This window comes from Rosa rugosa, chromosome 2, assembly GCF_958449725.1.
Source record: "Rosa rugosa chromosome 2, drRosRugo1.1, whole genome shotgun sequence".
Taxonomy (NCBI): domain Eukaryota; kingdom Viridiplantae; phylum Streptophyta; class Magnoliopsida; order Rosales; family Rosaceae; genus Rosa; species Rosa rugosa.
This window is the reverse complement of record NC_084821.1, coordinates 50,229,876-50,253,977: the sequence shown is the minus strand read 5'-3', so window position 1 is coordinate 50,253,977 and position 24,102 is coordinate 50,229,876. Positions and strand designations below refer to the sequence as shown.

Genomic DNA, 24,102 nt, shown 5'->3' with positions numbered 1-24,102 from the left:
AGAGAGAGATCGCCAATGCTGCGGCAAGAAAATCACGATGAACTGGACGCCTGAATCACAGTATGAGAATCGATGGTCTGAGCTCAAGGTTCTGATGCCAGAAGAAACAGAGAGAAAAATCTCATTATGATTAGTGATTGAATGGAATATATTTATAGCATTCACTATCTCTAACTAACTCAACATTCAACCAATACTGTCATGACATCATTCACATCTGTTGAAGAGGCGGCCGCCAGCGTGGGTAGAGTCGCGGCCGGAGTTCAAGCCAGTGTGGCAACTGGAGCTGGGGACTTGGGCTTTGAAAGAGCGGCAGCGGGATTCGCCGGAAATTTAGTCGGTGGGGAAGCCGGAGGTTGACCTCCGATGCCGGCGACGATAATGAGAGAGAAGCTCACAGTCGCAAATAGAGAGAGAATAAGAGAGGGTCTGAGCGTGATGGAGAGAGAGAGAGACGCTGACATTCTGTAATTTATTAACGGTGTATTGGATAGAAAAGTAATTTCATCTTGTTTTTGGGGTTAAATGAGGTGAGTGAGAATTCTAATATGTTGGTAGGGTGAGTGGGAGTGCTTTGATTAAAATACGGGCATTGGGTCAAGGCCCCTTGATTTTAAATTAACTTCATGCACTGAGAGATGAGTGCATTAGTGAAAGAAATTATATAAACCATACAGAAAGTTTGTCTCTCCTCCACTGAAAGATACTTTGGAGTTTGGTCTTAGCTACCAGCGTACCACCAACATTATGAGTTACGAGTCCATCCTTACACACTAGATGTAAAAAGCAAAACTTAAATTAACTAATAGCTTGGTTTTTTGATAAAGAAATGGAAAACTACAAAACAAAACCTCTACTAACACAACCCCCTCTAGTTGATTCTTACGAAATGCTGGGGACACATACAGAGGGAGACAATTAAACCAAACAGAAGTATTACTAGCAACATGAGCTAAAGAAGCAATATGATCTGCAACAAAGTTTGCTTCCCGATAAATATGTCTGAAAATGATTGCAGAAAATTACACTGCCATGCTTTTAATATCTGCTACAAGCAGCTGAATTCTCCAAGGAACATCACTCATTAATGCAATCAATCAGGATCTTAGAATCCCCTTTAACAGACAGATTAGAATAGTTGTAATAAAGAGCATCTTTTAAACCATCACGGAGAGCAGTAGCCCTAGCCACAATAACACTTCTTGAACCACCAATATTCTTAGAGGCAGCAAAAATAGGATTACCATCACTATTTCTGATCACATAAGTACATAACTAATGGAAGCAGCACCATTTCTCACATACCCATCAAAGTTCAGTTTAACAAAGTCATAATTGGAGGGTTGCCATTTAAAATATGAAAGTACTCGAAATTTTAGGAGTAGAAAATTTAGGATGAGCTTGACAGTAACTAGCTCCCAGAGCAGTAGCCCGAAGAAAATTTTTGTAGGGGAGTGATGCAGAACAGATGGCAACTAAATTTGAAGAGCAGTTAGATCGTGCTAAAGGAGGAAAACGAAAAGTGACTAGTAGACGCGAAACAGCTCGGAGTCCGATTGGGACGCACCTTACCTTTCCGGAAAGGGAATCGCGCAACGAGCAAGACTCATCGCTTTGCCATGAGCTGTAGCATTTTTCGGGCTTTCGGGGTCGTTTAGGGCCTCAAAAACTGCATTTTTCTATTTTTACCCGTTTTGGTTTTCCTAGTTATTTTCGGGTTGTTTTTGTTTTTACCCATGGGCTTTAGGGTTTCATTGTTAGTCACCCTAGGGTTTATTTTCTCTTATTTAAGCCGCCTTAAGCGACGGCAAACCTATCTTTCAACTTTTATCAATAATATAGAGAATTTTCTCTTTTATCTCTGGTGGACTCCAGAATTCTTTGTTAGGTTTATTGCTGGTAAACCTAGTTTATCAATCCGATCAATCCGACTGCGTCAGGTGGTATCAGAGCAGGTCTTCCCTGTCTCTTTTATTTGCCTTAGTAGCAATGGGTGAAGTTACGAAATCAGATATTGAAGCTCTTACAACAGCGTTTACCGCTGCCATCAATTCCTTGAATAACCAAATCGGAGAAATTCGTGGATTGTTGGGTGAGAGGAACAACAACAACAACAATAATCGGCATAGAGGCGGGGAAGGAGGCCAGCGAGTTAGGGCTCCGCGTGGCGAAGTTGTTGTTAATACTTCAGATGAGGAGTCTGAAGAAGAAATTGTGCAACATGAACAACAGGTGCAAGCTGACCAGGATTACAAAGTCAAGGCCGAAATTCCTTTCTTTTCGGGCAACTTGGGTGTAGAAGATTACCTGGATTGGGAGCTTCAGGTGGACAGATTCTTTGAAATTATGGAAGTGCCTGAACACAAGCAGGTTAAGCATGTTGCATGGAGGTTGAAGAGTACTGCTGCAGTATGGTGGGATAAGTTGCAGAACACTCGAAAGAAGCAGAGGAAGCAGGGTGTTAGAACATGGCGAAGAATGAAGCAGCTGATGATGGAGAGATTCTTGCCAGATGATTATGAGCAGATTTTATACAGGTTGTATATTGAATGTGTCCAGGGAACTAGGCTAGTGGCTGATTACACGGCTGAGTTCTTACGCTACTCAGAGCGTAATGAACTAGGGGAAACTGAAGGCCAGAAGGTGGCTCGCTATGTCAGTGGGCTGAAGCCTTCCATTCAGGAGAAAATTGGGTTACAAACTGTTCATACTATGGTCGAAACTTCAAACCTAGCATTGAAGGCAGAATTGTTAGAGAAGCCTTCACGAGCTCCTTCTTTCCAGAGGTATAACTACCAAAGGAACACAGATTTGGTAAACTCCTCAACTGACAGGAGTAAAACCACACTGCAGAAAACAGAAAACGTTTTTAGAGCTTCCAATCCTCCTTTTAAAGGGGCTGGCAGTTCTAATAGTTCTAGTGGTGTTCAAACCAGAGCCCCGAACCAAAGGTTTAATAATCCTTATGCTAGACCTACAACGGATGTCTGTTATCGATGCAACAAGCCTGGGCATAGATCTAATGTGTGTCCTGAGAGGAGACAAACTGCCCTTATAGATGATTATGATGAGGATGAAGAAGAAGTTGGGAGAGATGGCGATTATGATGGGGCTGAGTTTGCGGAGGAGGAGTCCCCTGAAAAGGTTAATATTGTGTTGCAGCGGGTACTATTATGTCCTAAAGAAGAGGGGCAACGGTGCAATATTTTCTGGTCACTTTGTTCCATTAATAACAAAGTGTGCAATTTAATTGTGGATAATGGAAGCTGCGAAAATTTTGTAGCCAAGAAACTGGTGGAGTATTTGCAGCTACCTACGCAGCCTCATGATGCACCTTATTCCCTCGGGTGGGTCAAAAAAGGTCCACAAGTTCGAGTTGTTGAATCCTGCAAAGTACCAGTATCCATTGGTAAGCATTATAAAGATGAAGTTATGTGCGACATTATTGATATGGATGCTTGTCATATTTTGTTTGGGCGACCTTGGCAATATGATGTGGATGTGACTTATAAAGGCAGGGATAATGTGATGTTGTTTATGTGGAATAACCATAAAATTGCTATGGCCCCTGTGTGTCAATTTGAGAAATCTGATGGAACGAAAGGGGAGAGTTTCCTGACCTTGTCTAGCAGTGAATTTGAGATGGAGAGGGCCTTTAAAGAATCTGAAGTTTTCTGTCCAGTGGTGATAAAGGGGTTGTTGGCTGCAGAAAAGGAAGATGTGGTAATCCCTAAGGTAGTGCAGAATATGTTGGGAGAATTTGAAGAGTTGATTTCAGATGAGTTGCCCAATGAACTACCACCTATGAGAGACATTCAACATCAGATTGATTTGGTTCCTGGAGCTAGTTTGCCAAATCTGCCACATTACCGAATGAGTCCCAAAGAGAATGAGATTTTGAGGGAGCAGATTGAAGACTTGTTGAAAAAAGGGTTCATTCGTGAGAGTATGAGTCCTTGTGCAGTTCCAGTCCTCCTTGTTCCTAAGAAGGGCAATCAATGGCGGATGTGTGTTGATAGCAGGGCCATAAATAAGATAACTGTGAAGTACAGGTTTCCTATTCCTCGTTTGGAGGACATGCTTGATGAGCTGGAGGGTTCCAAAGTGTTTACCAAGATAGATCTTCGAAGTGGGTACCACCAGATTCGAATCAAGCCAGGAGATGAGTGGAAGACAGCTTTTAAGAGCAAGGATGGTTTGTTCGAGTGGATGGTTATGCCATTCGGGTTGTCTAATGCACCCAGCACCTTTATGAGGCTTATGAACCAGGTTCTTCGTCCTTTTATTGGTTCCTTTGTCGTAGTGTATTTTGATGACATATTGATCTATAGCAGGACCAAAGAAGAACATCTGGTACAGTTGAAACAGGTTTTGAGTGCTTTACAGGAAAATAAATTGTACATTAACCTGAAGAAGTGTACTTTCTATACCAACAAACTGCTATTTCTGGGATTTGTGGTTGGAGAAGAAGGCATTCAGGTTGATGAAGAGAAGGTGCGAGCAATAAGAGAATGGCCAGCTCCAAAAACAGTTTCTGAGGTGCGGAGCTTTCATGGTTTAGCTACCTTCTACAGGAGGTTTGTGAAGAATTTCAGTACTATTACTGCCCCTATTACTGAATGTTTAAAGAAAGGTAAATTCCAGTGGGGAGATGAGCAAGAGAAGAGTTTTGCCTTAATCAAGGAGAAACTTTGCACTGCACCAGTTCTTGCTCTTCCTAATTTTGACAAGGTCTTTGAGGTTGAATGTGATGCTAGTGGCGTGGGAGTAGGTGCTGTGTTGTCACAGGAGAAGAAACCAGTAGCATTCTTTAGTGAAAAGCTGAGTGAAGCTCGTCAGAAGTGGAGTACTTATGACCAAGAATTTTATGCAGTGTTCCGGGCATTGAGACAATGGGAGCACTACCTGATTCAGAGAGAATTTGTACTGTTCACGGATCATCAAGCCTTGAAGTACCTTAACAGTCAGAAAACTGTGAATAAGATGCATGCAAGGTGGGTGAGTTTTCTGCAGAAATTCCCTTTTGTGATTCAGCATAAATCTGGTACTCTTAACCGGGTTGCAAATGCTTTGAGTAGGAGGGCTTCCTTGCTGGTCACGTTAGCTCAGGAGATTGTGGGGTTTGAGCTCTTGAAGGAGTTATATGAGGAAGATACTGATTTTAAGGAGATCTGGACCAAGTGCAGTAGCAATAATGCAGTTGCAGATTTTTATGTGAATGAAGGATATTTATTCAAAGGCAATCGGCTATGTATTCCTAGTTCTTCATTGAGGGAGAAACTGATCAGAGATCTGCATGGAGGGGGATTGAGTGGACACTTGGGCCGAGACAAAACTATTGCTAGCCTTGAGGAGAGGTATTTCTGGCCACAGTTGAAAAAGGATGCAGGAACTATCGTGAGGAAGTGCTACACTTGCCAGGTTTCTAAGGGTCAGTCCCAAAACACAGGACTTTATCTTCCTTTACCTGTTCCTGATGATATTTGGCAGGATCTTGCTATGGATTTTGTGCTGGGATTACCCCGTACCCAAAGAGGTGTGGATTCTGTGTTTGTAGTAGTTGACAGGTTCTCCAAGATGGCGCACTTTATTGCTTGTAAGAAGACTGCTGATGCGTCCAATATAGCCAAGCTGTTTTTCAGGGAGGTGGTTTGTTTGCATGGAGTGCCCAAGTCCATCACCTTTGATAGAGACACGAAATTCCTTAGTCATTTTTGGCTTACGTTGTGGAGGATGTTTGGAACAGCCTTAAACCGTAGCAGCACAGCTCATCCTCAAACTGATGGACAGACAGAGGTTACTAATAGAACTTTGGGTAACATGGTTCGGAGTGTTTGTGGAGATATACCCAAGCAGTGGGATTATGCTTTGCCACAGGTGGAGTTTGCTTATAACAGTGTTGTGCATAGTGCAACAGGGAAGTCCCCATTCTCCTTAGTTTATACTGCTGTTCCTCGACATGTGGTGGATTTGGTAAAGCTTCCTAAAGTTCGTTGTGTTAGTGTTGCTTCTGAGAGCATGGCTAAGGATGTGCAGTTTGTTAGAGAATCAGTTAAGGCCAAGCTGGAACAAACTAATGCAAAGTATAAAGCTGCAGCTGACAAGCATAGGCGAGTTAAAGTGTTCCAGGAAGGTGATGACGTGATGGTGTTTCTGAGGAAGGAGAGATTTCCTGTTGGTACCTATAACAAGCTGAAGCCCAGAAAATATGGTCCTTTTAAAGTGGTGAAGAAGATCAATGATAATGCTTATGTTGTTGCATTTCCAGATTCGATGGGCATTTCTAACACTTTCAATGTTGCTGATCTGCATGAGTTTCGTGAAGATGAGGCTCTTTATCCTGAAGAGAACTCGGGGTCGAGTTCTTCGGAGGTGGAGGAGACTGATGCCGAACAGATGGCAACTAAATTTGAAGAGCAGTTAGATCGTGCTAAAGGAGGAAAACGAAAAGTGACTAGTAGACGCGAAACAGCTCGGAGTCCGATTGGGACGTACCTTACCTTTCCGGAAAGGGAATCGCGCAACGAGCAAGACTCATCGCTTTGCCATGAGCTGTAGCATTTTTCGAGCTTTCGGGGTCGTTTAGGGCCTCAAAACTGCATTTTTCTATTTTTACCCGTTTTGGTTTTCCTAGTTATTTTCGGGTTGTTTTTGTTTTTACCCATGGGCTTTAGGGTTTCATTGTTAGTCGCCCTAGAGTTTATTTTCTCTTATTTAAGCCACCTTAAGCAACGGCAAACCTATCTTTCAACTTTTATCAATAATATAGAGAATTTTCTCTTTTATCTCTGGTGGACTCCAGAATTCTTTGTTAGGTTTATTGTTGGTAAACCTAGTTTATCAATCCGATCAATCCGACTGCGTCAGGGAGGGAACTAATTGCTGAAAAACTAGTCTATTTTTAGTATTCCAAATGGACCAAGCTAAGAGAAACACTATTATATTCTAATTTAACTAATAGCTAGACTTCGCCACTTGCAAACTTACAAGCAGAAAGCTGTAGCTCTTAACTCTTTTTCTACAAATTAGAGAGTCATAGGATACACCAATTGATCTCAACCCTGCCAGCATACCGCCTCCCCACGACCATCACACTCTGACTTGACCCTGATCACCCACCAAATAGATCCCACCAAACAGGCAAAGATCGTTGGATATCAGTAGAAGCATAAAATAAGAAATTAATTTAATATAGGGAGATGTTTCCATATGAAACCACATAATATGGGAGATGTACAATCTTAAGGCATGCACAGTGCTCCTAGATGAAGCTATGAAGGAGACTTTCAAAATAAGACCTTAATAATTTCTATTACATAACTCTTACAATTTCTTCTAACCCTCTCTCCTTGACTCAACTAGACTAGTCTATTTATATAAGCCTATATAAGCCTACATTGTTAATCTTATGGTTTATTTATGTTCAATATTAAGAACACATTGAATGAAGTACTTACCTGGAATAGATGATGAATCCATGTTGATCAAGTTAATAGAACTCTTGCTTCTCCTCTGATCAATCTTCCGGATGTAATCACACAATGGGACAGTGAATTGTATTGCTTATTAGTGATTGATTGAGCAGGGTTTCATTCCCTTTATATAGGCATACAAGAATGAAGAACCTCCCATAAAGATTCCTAATCCTAAACTGCACGAATATGCATAGAGCTTTCTAAACCATGTTCTATCATTCCCTTAATGAAATAGGTCTGCATTCCTAATTGACTATCATTCCTAGTCGATCTTAGGATAATAAAGCAGAACTTTGCCATATTATCTCGATTACCTTTTCCACATACCTTTTCCACTTGGACATGACAGGTTGTTGAGATGAAGCGTAAACAATACTAAGTCCACAATGATTCTTACATACACTAGGCAATACCATAACTATGATAATTACAATAGACATAAGTACTAGACCATTACAATGAACTTCCAAATTCCCATAATCTATGAAGGGTTTTTGTCCATTTACCCCATTTTTAGGGATTTTTTTCCCACTAACCCCATTGAGTTTTTTTAATTCCCTCTTACCCAATACACTCTAAGGGAGTCTTCCCTAATACCCCACTAAGATTTTTTTTTTGTTTTTAATTTTTTTTTAATACCATTTTACCCCTCACCCCTTATTTACTTAGAGAGAGAAAATAGAAGAGAGAGAAACCATAGGAGACTTCGCCGGAGCCCGTCACCGGTCGCCGGAATCCGGTCACCGGTCGCCGGATTCCGGTCACCGGAATTTGTTGAAAATCTCACCGGAAAGGTTTTTTTTGCCCCCAATAGACATCTATTGCCCCCCAATAGACCTCTATTGCCTCCTATTGCCCCCCAATAGACGTCTATTGCCCCGATAGTCTATTGCCCCCTAATAGACGTCTATTGCCCCCCAATAGATGACTATCAGCCATGTATTGCCCCCCAATAGACGACTATCAGCCATGTATTGCCCCCCAATAGAACTTTCGGTAGCCGAAATAGGAACTAATCTTCCTAAAATTTGACAGATAAAACTTTGATTAAAGAAAAAAACGAAGAAATTATATCAATTTTAAAACGTCTATTGCCTCCCAATAGACGTCTATTGCCCCCCAATAGACGTTTCGATTACCGAAATGAGAACTAATTTTTCTAAAATTACACAAATATAACTTTGATTAAAGAAAAAAAAAAAAAGATTACATTAATTCAAAACGTCTATTGCCCCCCAATAGACGTCTATTGCCCCCTAATAGACCCTTAACACACTCCTAAGAGCACAGAAAATAACCTGTGAAAAGAGGTCATTCCAAAGTGAACGCCATATGGAAACTTCAAGAGTTTTCTCTCAAAAAGAAAAAAAGGAAACTTCAACAGTCCTCACTGTTGGGGGCAATAGACAAAAAAAAAAAAAAACACTAACCATGTATATCCAAAAAAAAAGAAAAACACTAACCATGGGCACAAAATCTCCATCAATACAGAAAAACTAATGAACAGAAAGCTCTAGTTAAGGACCACATGGAAAACAACGCTTGGGAGCAGTTGAGCACACTCAATATTCTCAATTTCTCATCACTCCTCTGCCGTCCTCAGTCCTCACTCGTAGTCGCTCCAAAGACCAAAACCCAAAAGCGTCATGGATCAAATCCAAACCAGCCTAAATATGACGCCGCCACAGTTAAATTCCAGTAGCCCAAAAAAAAAAAAATCTCAAACCGAGACAATCGAGAAACTCAGATGACGTGCCGGCGTACAATTCTCCGGCAAATCGATCCAGGTGAAATCCGGAATAACTCCTCCACGGTGAAATCGAGGCGCCGCTGGAGCGAATCAAGAGCCAGGTGCAGCTGTGGTGTAGAGGACTAACTCCTCCTCCGTCTTCGATTCGTTTGCAGCGTCGCCGTTCAGAATCTGGTTGAACTGAGAGGCATTCAGATCGACCGGCTCGGAATTGAAGAAAGCTCCAAAACTCCGGCTCTCGTCCTCCGGGTCCGGAGCCTCCATGGCGCGGCAGTTGGAGAACTCGCGTGCCGGCGTCTTGCTGGGGAGGGACGGAGAGAGAGAGAGAGAGATCTGCTGGAGTGATGAGAGAGATCGATATGCCGGAGGAAATGAGAGAGATAGAGTGGCATGATTTAATTTCATAATTAGATTAAGGGCAAATTGGTCATTTGATTATTAAATGGGTAGATGGGAATAAAAAACTGTTGCTAGGGTAAGTGGGATAATTTTAGTTTATTTTGGTGCTTTTGGTCAAGGACCCATCTATGAAACCACAATGAACTTCCAAATTCCCACAGTAGACATAACTCTCACCATAACTCTCAACATAATTCTATATTTATTATATACTAAAGGTCACTTACTGTTCATTTAACAGTATTTTGGCTCGAAGTGGAGTGACGCTTTTGCCCTCGCTTGAAATTTTTTTGCAGCCTCTGCCACCGACCAGGATATATCGCGTCTTTCCCGTTGATTTCCTCTTTCTTCTACAGTTGTGTACTCCATCTTTATCAAATCAAGAACGATCGAGAGATAAAGAAATTGGGTGCGTTTCTTTGCTTTGCACGAAGAGATAGAGAGGGAGATCGGGGGAAAATCCCTAAAGCACAGAGTCGTCGCCGAGTCAATCAAATTGAATCCGATAATTTCAGGCTAGGGTTCCAAAGTTTGAACCTTTAATCTGGTAATTCTCTCACCTAATTCTCAGGTCTGATTGCATCCGAATCTGAATACTGTTCTTCTGGGCTTGCTTATTCTGGATTTTGTTTAAAGTTGTGGTCTTTGGATGGAAATTGGAGGTTTCGAATTTCTGGAATATCCTTTTGTCTTTGTTTTCTGTTGTTGCTATAAGATAGGCATATAGAGTTTGTTATTTAATATGTTTGAATGGCTTTCCCTCTTTTTCCTTTATCAACGATATTGGGGTTGATTGATTTGTATAGTAGGTACAGAAATTACTTGCTGTTCTCTCAATCCCTTTGAGAACGAGAGGATCACATTCCATAACAGTACATCTTCTGATACTGTTCCTGTTGAGATAAAAGTCTGTATCACTAAAACTGATTTGGGAGAGGAGAGAATCATATAGACTTATTAAGAAGATAGACAAACAATAATTTGCATCTTTGCTCGCAGTTCTAAAAATGATTAGGATATCTTCTCAATTTACTTTACAGATTGGTTTCCAGTTAAAATATAATTAATTTCTTTTTACTCATCGAATGCACACTATAGTATCATGCTCTATTCTTAGACTAATTTAGTCCATGGCTTCTTAGGCTAACTGTTTTCAGTTTCAAATTGCATCTTGATGATTATGCTAGAAATTAAAATTAAGTAGTTGCTTGGTAACGTTATGTGATCAATTTCAATTAAGAATAGATAAGGAAGATAAGAACTTAGAGACCAAAGATGCAGACAAGGATAAAAAGATGTACATAGACTCATCTCTGTTCCATATCTCACATATTTTCAAGATTCGTAAACTGTTAAGTTTGATAGAGCAATGCAATGAATAAGAATTTTTATGTCATTATCATTCATTTCTATTATGTAAACCGAACCTCAGTGTATCAGTTTGCTTGGTAACATGATCAATTTCAAATAAGAATTTGCTATTGTGACAATTTTTTTTCCTTTTTGTTTTTGCTTTGGTTTACAGAAATATTGCATTGAGATTACTTTTTGTAGTTATATGATTAGTTTGATAATTTTGTTGCAATTTTGTTCGCTTTTTACAGATTTTATGCAAAAAAGTGTACGTATCATTGCAGTGTCGCGGTTCCTTGGTCTGCTATTTAGCATTGTCTCCATCTTTTATTCTTATTCAGGTGTAAACCTTGAATTTTTGTTGGGTCAGCCACTGGTTTCATTTGCTTTCATTGTATTGTGTTGTTTTTCTACATTGAGTTTATAGCATCTGCAACGATGGTAAATGTTGTTATAAAGTTTTAATTGTTCCTATTTTATTTTACAGATTTTGGGAACAGTGTGCTGTCGGACAGTTTAATTGTATTCAGGTATATATTTGACTTAATGTCTTTTATGCACACAAAAGACATTTATTGATCCTAATATTTGAACAGTTAATTACCTGAGTGTTATTTTTCTACTCATTGATGTTTCAATAGTGTTTGGTGAAAGAATCGATATGAACTGCAGTATTGATTTGTCGGTTTCTTTAGATGAGTAAAAGTATTGTGTAGTTTTGTTTCATGGTTAATGTTTTTTATATGTGTTGTTAACAAATTGTTAATATTTGACTTAATGTCTTTTATGTACACAAAAGACATTTATTGATCCTAATATTTGAACAGTTAATTACCTGAGTGTTATTTTTCTACTCCTTGATGTTTCAATAGTGTTTAGTAAAAGAATCGATATGAACTGCAGTATTGATTTGTCGGTTTCTTTCGATGAGTAAAAGTATTGTGTAGTTTTGTTTCATGGTTAATGTTTTTTATATGTGTTGTTAACAAATTGTTAATGTTTGCATTTCTTTTGTGTTTTAATTAAATTTGCAGATTTTAGTCTTTTGTGATGTGATTATCGTTGTGATGTGTGTTCCCTTTTTTTTTTTTTTAGTTCAAACATCGTCGCGATGACCCATTGTGATGTTTGGATTTTATTGTTACATTTCTGTAGCCAGTTTCATACTTTCTGTTTTACATTTGCTTAAACTTGCTGGTAGTTTACATTGCGGACCTCCGCTTTCTGGTATGTAGATCAATGGACAGAAGCATTGATTCTTTTGTTACCTCTGCATAAATCATTCTGATTTTAATTTATCTGATGGAATATATTTGTCTGCACTATTTGGATCACTAAATGGTTTTTCATTTGGCTAATTTTTTAAAGTAGTGATCCTTGCAATGAACCTAAGGAATAAACTATTTTCGAGAATGGAATCAACTACGTGGTTACTGGAAAGAGGGAGGTTTGCAAATCGCCCTCTTAGAATCGGGTTTTATCTATGTATATGAGAGACCAACTAACTTCCATTCAATTTCAAGTCGGCTTGGTTTGAACTGCGTTTATACTCATGGCTTCAAGATAACTTATACTTTCCTTATCAATTGCAATTTATAAAAAGAGGCCACTTTTAGTTCTTTGAATTGATATATACCTCATCTAGCTTTTGGGACCACCAGACTTTCTCACCATGTTATACTATAATCTAAAGCCGAATCCCTTGACTGTTCATTCAACTGTTCCTAAGGGTGTGAAATGACGGTATTGCCCTCGATTTTCTCTGAATTACCATGCTGCCATTTCCCCACAATATATAAGCAAAATCCCTAATTCTTTGTGTCTTCGGGAAGACCATCAAGATTGACATTCACTGTTTCGCAGCATCAATCTGGATTTATTGCAGAAGAGGTGTAGAGAGAGAGAGAGAGGTATCTGCGTCTGCAATAGTTGCAGGTCTGGAATTTTTTTATTTTATTTTATTTTATTTTATCTCTCATCGCTGTTGTTGGGTTCTGAATGGTGATGGGCGTTTATCAATCTTGCTTTTTTTGAATTCAATTTTCAGATCAGTGTTCTAATTCTTCAATTTTCTGCTTTATCTTCTTATTCGGTGTTCGAATGATTGGTTGTTAATTATTGATTGTCTGTTTTTCCGGTTGCAGAAAGTGGAAGGAGGTTTTCTAAGTTTGGGATTTTAGTGATTGATTGGGAGAGGTTGAAGGTAATATCGATCTTACTCGAACAAGTGTGTCGGTCAAGCTGTTGGGTGCGAAGGTAGTTGATAGAAGGTAATTTAGAAAAAAGAAGAAGAGGAATTCTGTCTTTTGCTTTTGTCTAATATCGGTGCTGCAACTAAATTTGGATTGTCTGATATCGCTTGAGGAGGGATCAGATTGGCTAGATTCCATACTCCTGGAATGAAGTTTTAGGCTTTGATTTTGTTTCTTAGTATTAACGTTTCGTTCAACCTTTAAACCAAGAGAAAATTAATAGACAGAGAAGAAATTTGGTCGTCTAGAAGCCTTGTTTTGTTGTCTTTGTGTGTAATTTAATTGATGGTCTAGGTGCGTTTTGTGAAACATACATATGTTTTGGTTACAATTGGAATTTTGTCATTTGTTTTTGTTGGGTTTTTTATTTTTTATTTTTATTATTTATTAACTTGGATCTATTTAGGGTGCTGATTAGATAGTTTACTAAACAATCAGTGGGCAAACATATACTCAATAATATATGAAACTCTGCCAATGAATTAGATCAGTGCTAAACCCCCATTGTAGAAAAGAAGGGATGCCGGACAAAAACAAGCCTTTCGGACTTAAACGAATTTGTCGGAGAAGGGGGGCTTTACTTACTCGACCATTAGGGAGGGGGATAAATCTTTCATGCTTTACGGTATTGCAGACTCGGATAAGCTACTATCATTTAAGACATTTAATTTAAGAATAGTTCCTTCGTAAAGCCACTCTCTTCTTCTCTGTGTTCAGAACCTTCTTCTTTATGTCAAACTTTGACAGGCATTCTTTCCTAATACCAGCTTGCTTAAAATACCAGGTGTTAGCTGAATCATTCTCTTTACGATTGAAATAGCAATTTTTATAATATGCAAAATTATAATTGTATTATATTATGTAGATCAAGATTTGAGGGGAGAAAAAAAAAAAATTAAACCCGCAGCATCGCGCGGGAGAATTTTCTAGTTTACTTATATTTCCAACAAAGAAATACCATTACTGCCAACACATGTGGCTGAAGAAAACCTAACCAAATCGGGCACTGAAAATGATTGAGGAGATGTACTGTCAAGGGGTTGGTCCTCCTTGGTTGGCCGAGTTAATTACTGATAAGTCTTTGTAGCCGTACATACTGGGGGCTGGTCCTTTCTGAGCTCTGCTATTACCAAGTTGATGTTTATATGTTTCAATAAATGAAGCTTTAAATTTTAGATTATAAAAAAACGGTCTCATGCATCAATAGAGTGCAACGGATGGACCAAAATAGCAGTGTGTGGCGAGGTGCGAGGCCAGCAACGGAATGGCAGCCCAATTGAACGAGGAAGAAAACAAAGCGCAAGACCGGAAAATGGGCCTTGGGAAAGGAAAGTGTTTCCTTTCCTGTGTTTGGGACAGCCATTGGAAGGGAAACACTTTCCCAAATGAAGGGAAAAAGTGGAGGAAATCCATTCCCTCCCCCCCCCCCCCTCCGGATTCACTTTCCCATGGGAAAGGAAATTGATTCATTTCCTTTCCACCAACCAAACATAGCCTAACAGTTTAGGTCGCGCGGAAGGTGCGGTTTAAGATAAAGGTTTTTTGTTTTCCTCTAAAATTAGTCATTAATTTCAATAACAGAAAAAGCCGAGAAAAACGGAAAATTCTATAATACATACCTATATGTTATACACACATTTATGAATGTGACAACAAATTTGTTGTTAGAGTGGTAACATTGAGTCCTATTTTGTGTAATCTTAGTTCTATTGATGGTAATTACACCACCTACGACCTTCTTACAAGTTTTTGAACAAATTCATTGTCAATGTTGCAATTTTTGTTTATTTATATGTAAATAGTGTAAATGAATATGATAACTTTGTTCTCAACGTTGTAATTTTGATGGGTGAGGCTATTTCCACCCTACCAAATGCTTTGTTCACCCTATAATTAAAATTTTATCTTGAAACTTTAAATTTCACCCTCAAATAATTTAGAAAAAAAAAAAAGATATCACTATTGAAAATTTAAACTGGAAACGATAAAAGGAAAAAAAACTAAACATACCATCGTGCTGCAACCCCACGCTTTCTAGTGTTTTTTTTACTCTTTCGTTTTTTTTCCTCTTCTCTATCTTCTCCCTTCATCAGCTACTATGACGTAAAATCAAACACGAGTTAGATGAAGTAGAACAAAATAATACTAACTAACAATTCTTTTCACTTACTGCTATAGCTTGAAAATTTTGTGTAACAAATTGTTTGGTAGACTAGCGATGAAGAAGCTGAGATGATAATTTTTTTTTTTTTTTGTATAAAAAGCTGAGATGATAATAAGGATATCTGTTGGGTGAAGTTTTATTTACTACAATTATTTTTTCTGTTAATAATTGTAGTTAAGGACAATTTTGGGATTTTAAAGAAAATTTTGATTGTAGGGTGAACAAAGTATTTAAAAGGGTGGAAATAGTCGCACCCAATTTTGATTCATATAAATTGTAATTTTTGTTCAAATAGATGTAAAATGAGTGTATGATAAATATCACAGTACCATAGCTTGTCTCGAGAAAAACATCAATTTTAACAATTTTTGACCTCAACTCAGCTGAAAACGTTTATATAGACTTTCTGCATCTGTTTAAATTTTGATGGAAGCTACGTAACTTAGCTTAAACGATCACTTGAACAAATAGAATGATCTTCATTAATGGTAGTAAATTAAAATAATTGGCCCCTAACGTGGGTATGGTTCGGTGATATTTGAAACCTCATTTCTTGACACATACACAAAGCTTTTGGACTTATCAGATGTCTCAGTAAGTCTCAATCCCAACCTTGACATGTCTGATTCAGAATTGTATTGCGAATAATATGCAGGTTTTGAGGGTACTGAGAGTGTGAGAGAATGACTGTTAAGCATGGAAGTAACGGAAACCATGGTTGGTCTGTCATTCGAATTTTCTTGAACACATAGCAAACCAATGTGAATGCATCTGATCATTTCATTTCTTGAGCCTGTTATTAATGTGGGATCTATGATATTTGGAATTGTATCATCCCTCCAATTTCTCCAGGCCTGTAAACATTACAAAGATAATTAAGTAAAGAAATTATGCAATTTAGACTTTACCTACTATGTTTTCCTGTTACAAGTTTAAGGGAGAAATATATGGAGATTTAATGTAACAATCTATTGTATTATCTTACTCACATAGCTTAAAAGGTCCTCTTCATTTTCACCATTTCGGAATCTACCAATCTTCTTACCACTAACTATCTCAAGGACTAACACGCCAAAACTGAAGACATCCGATTTCACAGAAAAGCGCCCGTGAATTGCATATTCTGGCGCCATATATCCACTGCATGATTACATCATATTAAATGTGCAAGTATTTTGGTTATTGGAAGCACAAAGAAAAACTTAGAGTGCCACGTTTACTTACTAGGTCCCAACTATGGTCTTTGTAGCTCCTTGAGTTTGATCCATAGCAAACATTCTTGCCATACCAAAATCTGCAATTTTAGGGTTCATATTATCATCTAGCAGAATGTTGCTAGCTTTGAGATCGCGGTGAATAATTCGAAGTCGAGAATCTTCATGCAGGTAAACAAGACCACGAACAATTCCTCCTATGATTTTGTATCGTGTTTCCCAATTCAACAGTCCATGATTCATTGGATCTAAAATCAATTTTGTTAGATGTAATGTGCTCCGGGGGCCTACCTTTAATTTTATGTATCATATATAAAATTCACAAGAAATAATAATTAGGAAATATACTAAGGAATAGAGGTTAACATACCAAAAATGAAGTGATTAAGACTTGTATTAGGTATATATTCGTAAATGAGTAGTCTTTCCTCTCCTTTCAAGCAAAAGCCTAAGAGCCTTACTAGGTTTCGATGTGGAAGTTGAGCAAGTAACATGACTTCATTTTTAAATTCGCGATCACCCTGTGTAGAATTCTTGGAGAGCCTTTTCACAGCAATATATTGTCTGTTTAATAGCCTACCCTGAAAGTAGATTTATAAAATGAAAAAACAAATTAAAAGAAAAGAGTTCATGGGAAAATTTTCTTCTTATGAGAGATAGTGTTTGCATATCTACGTCTATTGTAGTGCGTTGTATGGGATATACAATGCAGCACAACAACAGTGCTTTATCACTTTCACAATTGCAATTACCGGAAAAAAAAAATGCAACTTCACACACACACACTTTTATGTACATACATACATATATATATATACATACATATATATATATATATCTATATCTATACTACTATTAAGAGAAGAGGATTTGTTAGCCAAAACTGAAAATTTTGACAAATTTAACCCTGAAAGATTAAAAAACTTTGAAAATAAATTAAATCACAAGGGTAAATATGACAATTATAAAAAATATTTTTATTAAGAAATTATTTTGAGCCCACAACCCCACTTTTCTTCCCACTATCTGCTCTCTGCAATAATTGTTTTATTTCATTTATTTTTCTATTTTCTTAATAAAAATAGCTTGCCACCCTACCATTTTCTTTGTTTACCCTACTTGCTCATTACACCCTACATTTTAATTTTAATTATTAAATTTACTTATTTAACCCATTTCTCTTTCCAAGAATATCCTTATATGACATATCCAATTAAAAAATAAATATTTTTAGCGAAAATCTCTCATTTAATTTATACTCATAAAAAAAATTAAAATTTATTAAAGTTTCCTAATAAAATCATAATCTGATTTACTCCCATTTTTTTAATTTTTTCTTTCAATTTCAATGTTCTCTATTTCAATCTATGTAAAAAGATTAGTAAATTTACAACTATGATCAATGAAGAAGAGATTGATTTTGTTTTCTTCGTGTTTTAAATTTTTACTTTTAGTGTTCAAAAAGAATATTGCAAAGATTTTGATGAAGTTAAAGGTAATGATTTTGTGAATTGAATAACAAATTAACGATGAGGAGGCAACAAAAAGACAAAAAAAATAGTAATAAATTAAAATTTGGGTGGAGAAGATAAAGATTAATGTTATCCAATGAGAAATTAAGTAGTCTTTGTATTTAATTAATTACTTATATATTTATTTTTTCTTACATATTTGGATTTTAGAAAATTAGTGTACTTATTAGTCATTTTGCACTTGGGTAATATAGTCTTTCAATAATTCAAATTTTTGTAGGGTGAACTAAGAAAATAGTAAGGCTGACAAATTCTCCCGAACCAAACCGTACCAACCGCATCCGAGCCGAGCCCAAGTGAATTGGTAGCCGAAAACTTGGTAACCGAAGTCTTGGTACGGTACAACCGTACCGACTCCACATACACGGTACGGTAATGGTTTCAATTTTCACATATACATGGTATACCGTACCGTACCGAAGACATGTATCATACTCATTTTTTTAATTTTTTATTCTTCGGTCTTCTTCTTTTGGACTCTTCTTCTCTCTTCTGAGTCTTCTCTCTTCTCTTTCTTCTTTCTTCTTTCTTCTTTTTCTTTCTTTTCCCCGTCTCTTCTGTCTCTCTTCTTATCTTCTTCTTTTTAGATTTTTATTCTTCTCTCTTCTTTTTGGACGACTCTTCTCTCTTCTCTCTTCTCTTTCTTCTTTCTTCTTTCTTCTTTCTTCTTTCTTCTTTCTTCTTTTTCTTTCTTTTCCCGTCTGTATTAACTGCTCTATAGCCTGAGCCTCCCTTCATGTGCTAGCTCAATTTTTTATGTTCGTTTCAGTCTTTCTTTCAAACAAAAACATTTGGATGTTTCAATTTCTGTACAATACAATTTTCTTATAGTACTGAAATATTATTGATCTACCCGTATAAGAATTGTTGCATTCTACGGATTTTGATCGAGTGAAATTGGAGTTCATGAACTCTTCCTTACAAGCATTACAGGTATTCAAGTCAGATCCAATTATGACCCGAATCAGAATTCAGGCTCAAGATGGTAGATGGGAGGAGGAAGGAGAGTTCAGGGGCGCTGAGGGGTGGGGTTTCGGATCTTGCAGACCTAGAGGGGTTGGGATTTGGAACTTGGTTGCTGGTTTGGGGTCGGAGGAGATTGAAACGGATCTCGACCTTCGGTTTGGGGGAGTTGTGACGACCAAGCCTCGACGAGCAGCAGAGGTTAGATCATTGCTGTTGGTTTGGGGTTGGTGACTGAAGCGGCGGACTGGGTGGTGTTGAATTGGGTCTGCGGCGGCTAGGAATAGTTTCCTTGTGCTAGTCCGACAGTGGTGGGCCGGCAGAGGAGTCGGCGCGATCTGGGCGGTGGTGGAGGGATGGAAGTGGTGGTGGTGGTGTCGGGTTGGGGTTGACTCTGCAAGATCTGGGCTTGCCTTGCCTAGCAGGCTCAATTCTTGGGCTCTGGCCAGATCGTGGCCCAATCTTAAACTCGGTTGGAGGCCCAACCAACCGATACCAACCGATACTGAGAAGTTGGTATACCGACTTTTGTGGCCGGTAATGGTACTTCATTTTGTGTACCAATAAGCTCTGGTACGGTAGGTGGTTTTAGACTTGAAGGCCCGGTACCGTACCGAACCCAGCCCTAGAAAATAGTAGGGTGGCAATAGCCGCACCCTAAAAATATTTAAAAAAATAATAAAAAAAAACCTATCACACATGCAGCGCGTATGAAGAATACTAGTATATATATAGCAGAAGCATAATTTCATTTTTCCCTTGAGGGACATCTAATAAATTTTGATCGATTAAGAGAAAAGAAGTTTATTTTCATTTAACCGAAAGAAAATTAAATTGCAATTGCAATGAAAATTAATGATGTGTATCATTTTGTTACCTTGTAAACAGCTCCAAATCCACCTTGTCCAAGCTTGTTTTCATCAGAGAAATCATCCGTTGCACATTTTATATTTTCAAAATCATATTGTAACGAATCCAGAAAATTAATATCTTCGGAAATATCATGATCTGAAAAGTAGAACTTAAATAAAAAATTGTCGGGAAACACCAACAAATGTGAAACTAACCAGAGATGGTTTAACTTACGAGAAATTTTATTGACAAACCCCTATATACTAAATACACATTCTTTTTTTCACACACTCAATATCAAATTTTATGGGTTGATAAAATTACTAAAAGAGGCATTTGTATTAAAATACAGTTTTTTGAAATTGGATATATTCTCCCTCTGTTCGTTCTTATAGATACCAATAATCATTTCTATTGGTAAACATATATTGAAACTGGGAACAAGCTGCTCATATCAAATGAAGGAACTGTATTCAAATTGTTTATGCAATCATATTGGGAGAATGATTGACTTGATACCGATTTTTTGATCTGCTTGCTGCAAATACTCCTACATATATCATTAACCAGAAATAATTTTCCCAACCAGAGTCGAATTTAGGGTTTATGTACCAATCTAAATCAAACCAAAGCGTAAAATGGATGCTAGCTAGCTCAGTTACAAACTTCAAAACTCTATCAATGAATATGATTGTAAGTCGTAACTAGCATCCATTTTACACTTTGGTTTGGTTCAGATTGGTACATAGAGTCTATATATACAAGCAAATTACAAACTTACAACCACCAATATCAACTACGAGTCTACTGACTAGTATATATCATCTATTAAATGAAAAAGAGTAAGGTTATTATAATATTCATTAACCTAGACTCACATTGTTTCTTTACAAAAGCAATGTTAATGTTTTACTAAATTGACATGGATGACTTTGCTTGTTTTAATTGGAGTACAATCGCACTTTTTGCGCTCTTGTTCCCCATCAAAATTTGTGGTAAACCATATAGAATGAGGAAAAGAATTTCTGTAATCTAGAAAAATCATACTTGATTATATTATGACACCTTAGTATTGTGACTGAGGGTAGTTTAGGAAGTTTAGGGTTGTGTTTCTAGTAAAATGTGAAAGTAACAAAGTTATTAATTGGTGTATTAAGTGAGAGAGGTGTATTTAGTATTTAGCAATATGTGAATAAAATTTCTCTTAACTTACCTTCGACTTTGTCATAAAAAAAAAAAAAAAACTTACCTTCAAGTTTTACCCTTGGCTGCTTGACTCTTAAGAAAATGAATGCTCCCCCGAAAAGCAGAGTGACCAAAGCAATCATAACCGCAATGAGTATGATGATAATTTTTTTTATCTTAGTCTTCTTTACTGCAAAAAATCAGAAGGGTATGGTCGTTTAGGGGTCGGTCCACATAAATAATTTTGAGGCATGATACTTCGTGTATTGTATGGTTACTGGAGTGGGGATGAGTGTACCTTTTCCTAAGATAAGATTATAAGAATAACTTATAGAGGGAAAAGACTTCGCTTGATATACACACACACACAGTCCGACTACAGTGCGGACGGTACGGATTTCCCGTTTTCTCCCACTTTCTGATCACATTTTCACATCTTAACCGTTCAGTTTTTAGGTCCTAATGTATAGATCACCTCTGCAAAATTTCAACCAATTTGGTGATCGTTAAGGCATCCAAAACTGAAATTACAACAATGTACACGAACGGTTCCGGTTCGACAGATTCGGTTTGTTCGTGTAAATTGCAGTTTTGGATGCCTTAACAATCACTAAATTGGCTGAAATTTTGTAGAGATGATCTATACACTTAAAAACTGAACGGTTAAAATCAAAATATGTGATCGGAAAGTGGGTGAAAACCGGAAATCCGTACCGAAATTTCGGTACGGACGTACGCACTTGAGAAAAATCATATATATATATAGGGATCTTTTTTTTTTTTTGTCTTTTTTAGGGATAAGGCATTAGACCAACTTTTCGATCACATTTAGGCATCTCAACCGTTTAGTGTTTAGATCCTAATGTCTAGATCATTTCTGCAAATTTTTAGCCAAATCGGTGATCGTTAAGGTATCAAAATAGATTAAATCAATGAGTGAACCAAATCTGTCAAACTTGAACAGCTCATACTTATAATCTTAAGTCGCCGTTTTGAATGCCTTAACGATAATCAATTTGGCTGAAAATTTGCAGAAATGATCTACACATTATGACTTAGTAAATGAACGGTTAAGATGTCAAAATATGATCGAAAAGTTGGTATAATACCCTATCCCTAGAAAAGACCAAAAAAGGGAGATCCCCCACTAGAAGGACCCTGTATGTATATAGACACACACGCACACCAACCGCTTTATACTTGGTATATAGTTTAGCCCTTATACAACAAGGATGTCTTTTTTTTTTTTGCAATAAAAACACCAGAGGCTATGGGACCTTAACGATCATCAATTTGGCTAAAAATTTGCAGAGATGATCTATACACTAGTACCTAAAAACTGAAAGGTCAAGATGTGGATATGCGACCGAAAAGTGACCAAAAACTAGAACTTCACACTCTAATTTCAAAGCAGAGCTCCGCTCTGAATAACAAATATATATATATATATATATATATATATATATATATATATATATATATATACATATATATTACGGATACGGTGTAGAATATCCCCATAATATACAGTAAAATCGGCATGTTGGCACAATATAGGGTTTTTTGGCCATTGTAAGAGATTATTTGTATAACTCATTATTCGATCACATTTCGACATCTCGACTATTCATTTTGTAAGTCTAAATGAGTAGATCATTTTTGTAAATTTTTCAACCAAAGTAGAATTGTTAAGGTATCGATGTAAATCAAATCTATGAACAAACCAAATCTGTCTTACCTGAACTGTTCGTGATCATAATGATAAATCACGGTTATGAATGTCTTAACGATTTTTAGTTTGGATTAAAAAGTAGATCACACAAAAGAATCCCTTTAAATAACTAAAAGAAAATGCTTACTAGCTAGAAATGCCGTGTGTGTTTTTGTATGCGCCCGCACTGGGTTACATACCTGGCTTAGGTGGAGCTGGAGCTGGAGCTGGAGCTGGAGCTGGAGTTGGAGTGACTGACACGTTAATACTAAATATAAAGTTTTGAGAGTATCGTATCATGCAAGGCTCTGACCACAAGATTGCTTCCTTTTTCCCCGAACAATTTCGCAGGATAATCTCAGCAGAGTCGTTGACACAGCTACGACACGATTCAAGTCCGAGGTCTCCTCTGCACAATGCAATTGCATTCACTTTGTTTGGGTCTTGTCCAAGAGAGGAGTTGTAAAAGCCAGAGTCGGATTGGTTGGAAGAGAAGGAGGAGAGGAGGCTGATTAGGTTTTGTTGGTAGATGCTGCCATTAGCATAATTGCCGATATCGGAACATTTCCAGCAGAATTCAGCTGCCATAGTGCATTGGCCATCATCTTGGGCTATGGTGGGAGCAACAAGGTGGCGGTGTAAGGTTGTGGGAACGAAGAAGAACAGAAGCAGCCATATCGAGGATCCCATTTCTTTTTTAAAATCGAAACTAGTTCACAAATATTCTTTAAATATTCTTGAGCTTTAAAGACTAGTTAGCTAGCGTGATCAACGCGCTCTCCGTTCTACAGAAACGAAAATTCCATCTTATCTCTATCTCAACCTTAACTTTAGTCCCACGTCGCTATTTCCTGAACTGTTTATAGTCCAAGTCTAGTCCTATCATATGTGGTTGAGGTGGTTTGTGGTACAATATTGACTAATCCTACGAAAACCGAACAAATTGACTTTGCACAGTGCTTTCCCGAAGAAACACGGTTAGATGAGAGTGCAGCGATCAAACCGAACAAACCTCATGCACTGACAGATGAGAGTGAGTGCATTAGTGCAAGAAGCTAATTTGGTGCATTTTATTCCCAATATTTATATTTCTGTAGCTAATTTAATGGAATAAATATAGACGAAGGAAAAAATGTAAAATTTTGTAAGATCACAATTGGGTTTGCGATTAACTTCAACGGAAAAGAACAGTCAAAGTTTGAAATTGGATTAAATTCAGTTTAGTCCCTCAAACTTTAGGCCAAACATCAGT

At 37.5% G+C, this 24,102-nt stretch overlaps 1 protein-coding gene and 1 long non-coding RNA gene across 3 annotated transcripts; one reads left to right on the top strand and one right to left on the bottom strand.

The window, feature by feature from the left end:
- The first annotated feature begins 9,868 nt into the window (after positions 1-9,868).
- LOC133727973 (uncharacterized) lies at positions 9,869-13,626 on the top strand. Of its 2 annotated transcripts, none has more exons than XR_009855472.1 (5): positions 9,869-10,171; positions 11,229-11,318; positions 11,465-11,507; positions 12,841-12,912; positions 13,122-13,626. It is a non-coding gene; the product is annotated as an uncharacterized LOC133727973 (long non-coding RNA). The 2 variants fall into 2 exon arrangements; XR_009855473.1 differs by having other exon boundaries at positions 11,229-11,342.
- Positions 13,627-15,852: 2,226 nt separating this feature from the next.
- Positions 15,853-23,655, bottom strand: LOC133727972 (cysteine-rich receptor-like protein kinase 44). The gene is made up of 7 exons (XM_062155402.1): positions 23,051-23,655; positions 21,204-21,329; positions 19,980-20,110; positions 16,978-17,188; positions 16,618-16,855; positions 16,383-16,533; positions 15,853-16,247 (listed from the first exon to the last, which is right to left on the bottom strand). The coding sequence occupies exons 1-7, from the start codon at positions 23,538-23,540 to the stop codon at positions 15,906-15,908; spliced, it is 1,689 nt and encodes a 562-aa protein (XP_062011386.1). The 5' UTR covers positions 23,541-23,655; the 3' UTR covers positions 15,853-15,905.
- Positions 23,656-24,102: the final 447 nt, after the last annotated feature.

Coding starts and splice junctions, on each gene's coding strand:
- LOC133727972 (XM_062155402.1), bottom strand. CDS start 23,540: ATGGGATCCTCGATATGGCTGCTTCTGTTCTTCTTCGTTCCCACAACC. Junction 20,111..21,203: donor GCCAAGGGTAAAACTTGAAG/GTAAGTTTTTTT, acceptor TCTACTTTTCAG/ATCATGATATTTCCGAAGAT. Junction 16,248..16,382: donor AAGAGGACCTTTTAAGCTAT/GTGAGTAAGATA, acceptor TAATGTTTACAG/GCCTGGAGAAATTGGAGGGA.